The sequence below is a fragment of the Strongylocentrotus purpuratus genome, unplaced genomic scaffold (assembly GCF_000002235.5).
Source record: "Strongylocentrotus purpuratus isolate Spur 01 unplaced genomic scaffold, Spur_5.0 spur5_scaffold_19, whole genome shotgun sequence".
Lineage (NCBI taxonomy): Eukaryota > Metazoa > Echinodermata > Echinoidea > Camarodonta > Strongylocentrotidae > Strongylocentrotus > Strongylocentrotus purpuratus.
Window position 1 is genome coordinate 20027672 of NW_022145604.1, and position 10452 is coordinate 20038123.

The following is a 10452-nucleotide window of genomic DNA, read 5'->3' on the forward strand; positions in this document are numbered from 1 at the left end:
AAGTTTGGATGCATTTTTGTGCATTAATCATAGCATATTTTGTTAGGCGGGAAACCATGGGCGCCCCCCTCCCTAATTCTTCACAAACAGCATAGTTTGAATTGTGTTGCACTTTCCGACACATTTTCAGCTTCAGATTTGGTCTGCTATTGGTATGACATCACTCCAGGCTGATTTTACACATTGAAAGGCATGCAGTACCTTTATATACGATTGGAATTTTATTTTTCATATTACCAAAAGAAACCTCCATCAGAAAGATTCTACACATTTGAAAAATCAATATCATATGCTAATTAATGCAATTTCTTTAAGAAATAAGATGGGCAGTCAGATTATGTAGAGCCTGCTGTGGGCTTTAAGAAAAGAAAACATCCTCTATGTGACCACTCTACTTGTAAGCCAAGGTAAGGTCATGTGTTTCAATGGGACAAACTCTAGGATACCGGTATTGAAATGCTATTCATTCATGTAGAATAGGCCATCCTCTTTGGCTTTGAAGACATGACAAGGTGGGCCTTCTCAGGACTGAGTAGTCCAATGGTGACTTTAGGAGGGGTATCCCCTTCTCTCCATCCCGCAGTGCTCTCCAGTTTCACCATCAGAAGCTTGGCAGCTGACATGTAACCTAGAAAATAGATGGCACAGTGGTGGAATTGACAATACACCAGTTTACGGTTATGGGCGCCATTTTATTAGACGGGTAAACAAACCATCGACCTCTAAGAGGTCAGCGGTTTACGCGTAAAGTAAGATAGCGCCCATGCAAATATGATGTGAGCGCACAGCGCAGGCAGTGTCATCAATGTTTTCAGATGCGCACGTATGGTTGCGTCACTGCCTGCGCTGTGCGCACACACTGATCTAATTTGCATTGGCGCTATCCGGCTTTACGCGTAAGCCTCTGACCTCTAGAGGTCATCGGTTTGTTTACCCGTCTAATATATGGCGCCCATGTCTGCGCATGCGCACTGTTGTAAACTGGTGTATTGCTGTGTGGCCAATTTTTACAAGGTAATGTCATCTATCCCTTGACCAAACATCATGCTTTATTGGATCTAAACCTCTCCTACATGTATATCTTTTACAAATGCCAAGCAAAATTCAATAACACTGTTTCATTTGCTTGAATTGGAGAGAATTTTCATTTGACTGACCCCCCTCCCCCCCCCCCCCACACTCCTCCTCACACGAACACACACAAACACAAACATACATTAAAATGAATTAACAATATGACTAATATGATTTTCATTTGGACCAATAGATTGGGGATTTCTAGACAGAGGAATTCAGCCTGCATGCTTTACAGTGAAATGAAATGATGTACAGAGTCCATATACATGACTAACCTGCATTTGCTGCAATATGAATCGGTAGGATACCATCAAAGGTGCTGATTGATGGATTGGCTCCTGAAAACACAAGAAAAATTCAGCAATAAATGTTATATTCTCTCTGCATTCACTCTGGAAATAACACTGTTGAATACAAGCTATATGATTGTATTGATATTTTAAGCAAAGGCATTCATTTGTCATAGTGCAAGCGGAGGGGATTCTTATTGATTTTCAATAAGAATTCTTTTTGTACCGCACTATAGACATTTATAAAATCGTACCCGTCAATAAACTTATACCTGTATATGCCTGAATAATCTTGCCTTGTTCCAAAATAGCACAGACTTTCAGTATGCATTTTAAATTTAAATGTTTCTTCAAATTCTTTCCCTGGGACCTAGAAAGCGTTATGCCATCAACTTGTTATTAATGAATATTTAAACTTCAACACTTGAATCCAGTCTGTATACATTACTTGTTCCTCATCGAACAAGATTCTGGTGAGTTTTCAGGTTGTCAAGAACAAATTTTGTTTAAAAAGTATGCAGAAAATTAGTTAGTGAACCACTCTAATGAATTGACTAGATATCTTACCATAGAGCAATAAAAGCTGAATCATATCTGGATCATTGGTCATGGCTGCAATGTGTAAGGGGGTATCCCCTTTAGTGTTCTGCCCATTCGCATCTGCCCCTGTTCACAATATATATAATCATATAATTCTCACATGTTCAATAATGATAACAGTCTACAAGTAGCTTCAAAGCAAAGGACATATTTTAGTGAAATTGCCCACCCACCAAAAGCCATGATAAAACAAGATATTTGTCACCTACATTGAATTCTAAAATTGGATCCCACATTTTCTCAAAACAAAGGACTTTTACCCATTTACCCATTGTACATCAATATGATTTGCAATACCGATCCTTGTGTAAAAGGGTGGGGAGGGGGATGTTACAATTACTGACACAAAAGCAGCAATTTTCCAACATATTGGAAAAAAAAGTGTCATAAAATGTCCTACAAGGAAAAAAACAGATGGAGGGTTTTCTAAAATGTAGAATTGTTAAATTTACATGAAAAAGTTTAAACTGTGGGTTGTCTTCTCCCTCATCCCCCCCCCCTCCCCTCGCTTCTGCCCTTTGAAATGACATTTTCATAAGGAGTCTTACCACTTTTGAGTAGAATTTCAACGAGGCGTTTGGTTGGATGTCTTGAACCAGATGTTGCAAACACCACAAGATGGAGGCAGGTGTCCCCATGTGCATTCCTTCTTTTCACATCGGCTCCTATCATTGCAATATTAAAAAGAAGAAAATATGAGCTTACTTTGATTCTAGGGGCATCTTCCCCAGCAACAATTGTGGTCATATTCCAACACTAACCAAATTCGTAACTTCAAAGCTGGATTAAACATAGCCAAACCTGAACCCTAACCCCGTTTCTTTAGTGAATAAGTCCTTGAGCATGTAGTGCATAACTCAAAATTTTGAATACAAATATTTCACTTAAACAAGAAATTGCATATACTTCAGAAAATGCATTAATAAGGTAAACTCTTTGGAATGTGTACACAAATATGTTATGGTCAGGTTTATAGAAAGAGTATTTAGGTATTTAGGTCTTTAATGTCATTCTGCAAAATTTGCAACTGTGTTATTTTCCATCTATACACCAACAATTTGGGCCCAAATTTGTATACAGAATGCTGACAAACACTGGTTAAAATGGTAATTTTCATTGATCACACAACCCACCTCTTTTCAAGAGATAACTCACGAGGCATGTATTTCCTCCAAGGCATGCACACTATAACAGAAAGAAAGAACATCATATTCATAACAGTTTTTTCCAATATTTAAACAAATTCTTATTCTGTATTCACATTTTAAAACTCAAGTGCATATTTCAATGAATAAAATAATTATTTAAAAAAAAGAAGATTTTTTTAAATTATACATAAAAGTGTATTATTCAGGGGTGATAGTGAGCACTAAAAAAAAAATAGGTTTTTTTGTTTTCCCCTCAACCACGCCCCCCTTGAGTAAAAAAGAAAGAGGAGGATTCGCGGGGAAAAAATGGCATATATCAACATTCCCCCCTTTCGGGTAAGAAAATTGGGACAAAATTGGGGAAAAAATCGGGAAAAATAGAGAAAATAAGAGTGAAACCGGGAAAATCAGAATAAAACAGGGATAAAAAAAAAAATTGGTAAAAAAAAAAAAAAAAAAAACAAAATTTAAAATCGGGAAGAAAAAAAAAATCGGGAAAAAATCGGGAAAAATATAAAAAATCGGGAAACCGATTTAAATCGGGTTTTTATCAGGCCTGATTATTCCAAATTATTATCTACACTTGTACATCACGCTTCCAAGTGGCACAATAAATCAGTGTATTTAATATTTAACGCAGTACCCGGATGACAGATCAATATTGTTTTCGTATTGCTCTGTCATCTGGGAACTTCAACTGTCAATACAATATTGCTTGATTATCGGAAATCAGCAACACTTTCGCTGGTACCTGTTCACTGTACCCAATGTGCAAAACTGGTGTCCCTTCTGACAACGGAGCGTCAGCCAGGTTTAGATAATAATAATATTGTATGGCTTTGTTTTTTGGTGATACAATATTAAGAATATTTTGCTCTCGCTATGACAATATTGGACATTTTTAACTTGTGTACAATTTTATTTAGGTTGCAACATGATTTTAGCATACATGTACATATGGCTTCAACTACATGTATACATACTGTAGGAAAGAAGATTGAGCTTACCAGAAATAGTGTCATCTTGTCATCAGAGACTGAATAGTTTGGATCTACAATATCCATCACTTCTAAGGCATTCGCTTTCACATAAGAGGCCTGTTGTAGAGGAAAGGCAATTAAAGCAAATGTTGTACACAAACACGTAGCTACAACGCTTTCTCACAAACGCCTGCATTTACATTGTTGCAGTTCGTAATATTTACATTTTCCATGATGGCTAATATATTAATATCAAAATCAATACGATCTATTTAAAAATATACATTTCCTTCCTACAAAATTGATCCTCTGTCAGGGATACTATCATACTGATAAGTCAGGAGGAAGAGAATCTGCAGCATTCACGTCTCATTTCACGTTGCACTACTACATGCTGGAGTACTACATGATTAAGCAATATCCTTGAGATATTGTACATGTAAAAGTCAAGTTTTTTTTATTAGATGATGGCTCAAATCCTACCTGTTTGATTTTTTTCTTGTTTTATTTGCAGATAAAAATGTACAGATTGACTACCACAAGTCACAATAAAACAATTTATCCTACCTTGGCAAGATCAAACAAGCTGAATATCATTTGATCTGTAGGGAAAAGAAAAGAAAAGAGGAGTGTATAGATTAGTGTAATTACAATGCAATATGGATCAAGCCCAATAAACTTATAGGTTTTTCTCTTGGTGTGGTCTCAAAGTGAGGGTTCACAAGAACACTGCCCCATAAGACCAACACATCATTCTCTAATGCCTCCGTTCTGACAACGTTTCTGATGGATCATAAGACCATCATTGTCAGCAGCTGGTCTCAAATGGTGTCCTATTTATAAACTGGACCATGATTCAAACACTTATTACATTCAGAAATGACAAATCATCATAAAACTTGCTTTTGAAAATTGTCATACTTAAAATGCCACAATAAGTGCTGGAGATGTAACATGTGCTTGTCTCTAATGTGACTTTAATGGTGTTAAGCAGGTGTAAGGTAATGAGGTGTCTTAGATTTGTAATGAAGAAATCAGGTGAATACTTTTCAATCTCATGAAGATGTAAACAAACCCTGTATCTTCAGTGTATTGAGCTGAATTAAAGATACAGATCTTCATATTCATTGATTCACTTATTATGGGTGATTGAGTGTAAAGCAAAGCAAAGAATATGTTTACAGATTTACTAATTAATGCAATTCATTGACAAAGATATCTTGATCCATGTTGGTTTTCAATCTTCTGAAGATATGAAAGTACTTTTGTTACATGTATTTGTATTAACACACTAGCCATGGAACGTTTGTGTTCCATGGCTGGGGGTGCTGTTTCTATAGGGTTCTATAGGGTTCTATAGGGTTAAACACAAGATGTAAAAAGGATTAATTAACAATATAGGTTACAGTACATGTAATAAGCAAGTTCACGGTTGCAGTCTGAGCATGAGCAGATAAAGGTCATTGTAGAACAAGTTGTGAAATACACGGAGACGAAATACTGGATACGTGCTCATGAAAGTTATGTAATCATTATTCATTTATGCACAAGCAGTGCACTCCATGATACACAGGTGGAAGTATTCTTTGAAAAGGGGGAAACAAAGACTATTTATGTAGCACCTCCATCGCTGTAGGAATGATTATTTCAAAATGTTCAAAGTGGGACCTCTTCATGTTTTGAAGATCTGTGGATATTTGGGGTCATTGCAGTAATGTGCTAACCGTGAACTGGTCAATTAGAGGCACTCTCTTTCTCACAGTACTAAAACAGTGCTGTGGTATGTCTGATAAGGAAACAGCTATCCAGTTACTTCTTCAACACAAACTTCGGTAACAAATGACACACTGTCTATTTCTAACACTAATCATAAACCTAGCATAGAATCTATTTACAAATAACCACATATCTATGAAGAAATAAGCACATAGTACAGGTCACAGGGTCATGTAAGCGTCAGATCACCCCTGGTATATTATAATTGTGAGGTGGAAAGTGATCAGGGGTGCTTATTGCCACATGTATACCTGAAGGTACCTTTCTTCGATTTGGGTATGTCATCATCTAATGAAGATAACTTCACATAGTGAACAATACAGTTATCAATGGAACTTTATCTTTGATTTTCTATTGGGGGGGGGGGGGGGCTAAGTGACACCAAGTCCCATGTTAGCTTTTTATGTATAGTGTCCATGAAAATTATACAATCTCTATTATCTTATTTCAATAAAATCATAAAGTGATGACATAAAGCTGCTGTGAGTAAGTCATCTCTGAAGATCACTTTGTACCTAAAAGTGAACAAATTGTAGCATTCACTGATAAACGGAACTTATATGATCATATCTTTGATTTCTGTCATTTTTGGCCTGTATAAAGTTAACATTCTACACACATTTGTGTCACATATATGAATCATTCTGATGAAAAAATATCAATTTTCATACTATCATTATCACTGTGAGACATCACACTTAGCTTACCTTCTACTTTTGTGTTCCCTTCCTTCTTCTCCTTGCGCCTGTTCTTATTTCTTGGAGAAGACATGATCCAAAGAAATGTAAGTGTGAGTAAAAACACTGTCCATGCTGTTCTGCTATTCCATGGCAGCTGTTCTCCCTTCTTGATGGTCTCTTGAATCCAATGTGAGGCCTCCTCCTGTAGTTTTGGAAGTTCTTGCTGTATGCCTAGAAGAACACCTGCACAAATACATTGCAAATCAGTGAAAGGCTTCTACCACACATCTATGTTGTCCCATACAGTGTTCATCTACATGTAAATAGGACAATTGACTTCAGGAAGTTCAGGGCACTAATAAGTTGAGATAATCTTATTGCAAGCACTGTCCATCAAAGCTGTTAATATTTAAGAAAGCAGATATTTCTGCCATCTATGTACATCTATAAAACTGACATCAAATACAATCATAATCGTAGATGCTTGGGAATTTGATCAGGAATATGTACAGAATCGGTACCAACAACACCAAGTTGATGGTAATATTACATGTAGCCCAACAAGAATTTGTACTACTTTACTATCTACTGTAGATGTCACTTTGCCTCCACTAGAATCACACAAATGCACTTTGCTTCTAGATAGAGTATACAACCTAATTTGCATGCAATGAAAGCTTTCATACAAATGAGTAAGGTTAGCCCATTGCCTAATGAACATGTGGTTACTTTATCAAGCCCATGGAATGAAGGAATTTGATGGTCTTATGGGTCAAATATACAGGAGATAAATTACATGGCTTATCAATAATAATAATAATAATAAAGTCATGTTTATATAGCGCATAATAATAAATTCTTTATGCGCTTTACAACAATCAATTATACGATAAATTACATGATTAATCTAAAGATTTAATTATGCATGAATTAACAGAAATACATATCGTATACAATGATGACAAAATCAGATATAATATAAATGATATAAACTCAACCTCAGTCCTATGACGTTATTGATTTGTATTTATATGTAAATTACTTTTCATCTAGTACATAGTTTTGAAGAAAGGAATACATTTAAATGGGTCTGTTCTCCTCAGCTTATACTTTTGAACTTATATACAAAAACGTACCATCAGCTGCAGCAAGTGTAAGTTGAATGCCATGCTTGCCAAGAGCTATCCATTCTTCTTTTAGATTCTCCCAGTCAAATGAGGATATATACTGGTTCACTTCCAGTATGGCTGCATCATAAGTTGGTTGAATATAATGGGTTGTATTGTGGATGAATTCTGACAGCCGTTCCAAAACCTTTTCTAAATTTTCTTCCATAGCTGCTCTACATGAACTGTAACTGAGCTTGAAGATCCTGTATACAGAGTTGGATCATACAGAGAACAAATCAGAAATATAAAATCAATTTTTATTCCTTATACGTGTAGCAATATAGTCTAAATTGGTAGAGGATCTAACGTTACATTTGTTTTGATTATTAACTCAAATGATCATTAAGAGTAGTTCTAACCTAAACTCAGTGTGAATTTAATAACTACACTTGACCTCCTTTGGCTTTATTGAAGTTGCACACTGTCTCTGAAAGAAAAATCTAACAGAATCTGATAGTTCTAAGACTACAAGTACAAATAGTCAACTAGAACTGCAATCGTTATAGAACCATATGCATGCATTGACGCTCTATCATCTATGTTTGTCGCAGATGAAAAAATGTCTCTAGTCTTGGACTATCTAGAGCAATTGATGTGTTAGAATTCTGCAGCACAAGCAGTAATAGCAAAGTCGAAAGGCAAGAAAGAAAGGCAAGAAAATGATGATGATGATCCGCAGCGCTTGTGTATGGCGCCATTTAGCCGTTTCAAACATTCAAACTCAAACTCAAACTGTCAAAGACAAAGGTGCCCGCTCCTCCAATACTACTAGACCCTAGTCATGGACTTCACATTTGCTTGAAAAGATGGGTTTTGAGGCCTGACTTATGCCATGGGCATGGTAATATAATTAATAGCACCTGAAAGGTCACGCATACAGAAAGTGATCAGGTGATTTTAGAGAAAAAGAAGTCGGGGATTCCGGCGAAAATCAGCAATACCATCGCCAAATGAAATGGGCCTTTTAAAATAAAGTCTAGATCTAGGCCCTACTTAATAATTTGTTTAGAATTAGCAACAGCCGACGCCAAAATTAGACATCCCTTTCCTTTAAATTAAAGTTTCATTTTTTTTAAATTTAATTTAGCCTAACTTTAAGTTTAAATTGAATGAAGACATTATCAGTAGTCTATCAGTATCACTATCAGTATCAGTATCACTATCAGTATCACCATCACTCCCTCAGCTCAGCTCAGACCTCAGTATCAATAATAGATCAACAAGTTAACAGTTAAAAGTTAGATCTAAGTTAGACTTTAGGCCTAACAAAAGTTAGATTCTATTATCAATTTATCAATTATCAGCAGATCAGGTCCTAAATTCAATCGGTAGACAGTGCTAAAAAAAAAAATAGTTTTACAAAGTAATAATGATGACAGGAAACCTAACTTACCTTTTCTACCGTACAATAGAAATAGTTGATGCTTGAGAAGTCCAAGTCAAGGTGGATGATGGATATAATCGCGGGAGATTATGGTCTGCCTGGCCTGGGAGCCCCGACCGGACCCGTCGGGATTTTGCCTCTGATCTGTCTAGATCTATGCGCTGCAGCTGCAGCCTTCTCCCGGCCTCTGCCTGGTCTGGAGAAGTTCAAGAAAATGCAACTCGATCGTCACTATTAAACTGACTCATTTGACAACTATCCAATGTTTTCTGCCCAGGAGTCTGAAGTTTGCGTTAAGATTAGAATAGGAAAAGTATTACTTTACTTAATCGAAATGCCACAATTTGATTTTTCAGCACATAGGCCTAGGCCTACTATCGATATTGGTTATCGGTAATGAAGTACGATTATGTTGCATTGATAATATATAGTCAGCACATTGTCTTACAAATATGTATGATTGATTGATTGATTGATTTTTATTCGACAAGCTTCCAACATACAACAATATACAATAATAACAGATCAAAATTAAGTCAGCTTGAACAGGATAACCCACGAAAGCTCGAGAGCTTATTTCCAGTGGGGTCCCCTACAGTCATGATGTACACAATTAATAAGTTATGTTAACTTATTACAGGTCTGTATGGTCCTGTAATAATTAATATTTAGAGACAGATAAGAAAATAAAAATAATTGCTTATAAAAGATAATAATAATAACAACATTAAACTAACGATAGAAATGATAATAAGTACAAGAAGAAAAAGAAGGGGGAGAAGAAGAAAAGGAACACATTGTATGTTTGCTTTGTTTATGGGCTTAACTGTTCGATCTGTTAAGTGACCTGCAGCAGATCGCCTCTCGATTACTTTATTTATTCATCAATTTATTATTCTTTCTTTCTGTAAGTTTTTTTTAAAACCCCGTATCCTTCAATCACCATCAATATTTCACCACCAATCCCTTGGCCAGGAATAGATAACCTCCCCCCCCCCCCCCCCCTCTCTCTCTCTCTCTCTCATTCAGTGTACAAATTTAAATGAATTAAACTTCAGGTCCAACTATTCCAGGTATAATTAGTGTCCCCGCGTGCATCAACGTTTAAAAATGCTCAAATCACTAAGATGATTATGTACCCTATTATCAAATAAAGAGACAGAAAAAGGTAGACAAAATAATACAAATAATACATATAATAATACAGCTTTAGGGCATGACTAAATATTAGAGCTATGGTAAAACTATGTTAAGGTGGCTCATATCACAATTATGTGCCCCTTTCTTTAAAAAAAGAAACATACAAAATAATACAAATACTAGTAATACAAATATTGTAGGTACATTT

General features: G+C 35.9%; 2 protein-coding genes across 2 annotated transcripts; both read right to left on the reverse strand.

The window, feature by feature from the left end:
- Nucleotides 1-1347: 1347 nt before the first annotated feature.
- Nucleotides 1348-2743, reverse strand: LOC105446182 (ankyrin-repeat domain containg transcription coregulator asaA-like). The gene is made up of 3 exons (XM_030989960.1): nt 2516-2743; nt 1935-2033; nt 1348-1415 (listed from the first exon to the last, which is right to left on the reverse strand). The coding sequence occupies exons 1-3, from the start codon at nt 2712-2714 to the stop codon at nt 1348-1350; spliced, it is 366 nt and encodes a 121-aa protein (XP_030845820.1). The 5' UTR covers nt 2715-2743.
- Nucleotides 2744-3770: 1027 nt separating this feature from the next.
- LOC115925838 lies at nt 3771-7919 on the reverse strand. The gene is made up of 5 exons (XM_030989832.1): nt 7688-7919; nt 6579-6794; nt 4663-4697; nt 4123-4212; nt 3771-3812 (listed from the first exon to the last, which is right to left on the reverse strand). The coding sequence occupies exons 1-5, from the start codon at nt 7884-7886 to the stop codon at nt 3771-3773; spliced, it is 582 nt and encodes a 193-aa protein (XP_030845692.1). The 5' UTR covers nt 7887-7919.
- Nucleotides 7920-10452: the final 2533 nt, after the last annotated feature.

Bases quoted from the DNA above. Each gene is read 5' to 3' on its own strand.
- LOC105446182 (XM_030989960.1), bottom strand. From the start codon at position 2,714: ATGACCACAATTGTTGCTGGGGAAGATGCCCCTAGAATCAAAGTAAGC. The intron at 2,034-2,515 runs GTAAGACTCCTT...TATTGTGAACAG, and splicing joins TGAAATTCTACTCAAAAGTG to GGGCAGATGCGAATGGGCAG. The intron at 1,416-1,934 runs GTAAGATATCTA...TTGTGTTTTCAG, and splicing joins TCAGCTTTTATTGCTCTATG to GAGCCAATCCATCAATCAGC.
- LOC115925838 (XM_030989832.1), bottom strand. From the start codon at position 7,886: ATGGAAGAAAATTTAGAAAAGGTTTTGGAACGGCTGTCAGAATTCATC. The intron at 4,698-6,578 runs GTAAGCTAAGTG...TTTTCCCTACAG, and splicing joins AGGGAACACAAAAGTAGAAG to ATCAAATGATATTCAGCTTG. The intron at 4,213-4,662 runs GTAGGATAAATT...CCTCTACAACAG, and splicing joins GCTTGTTTGATCTTGCCAAG to GCCTCTTATGTGAAAGCGAA.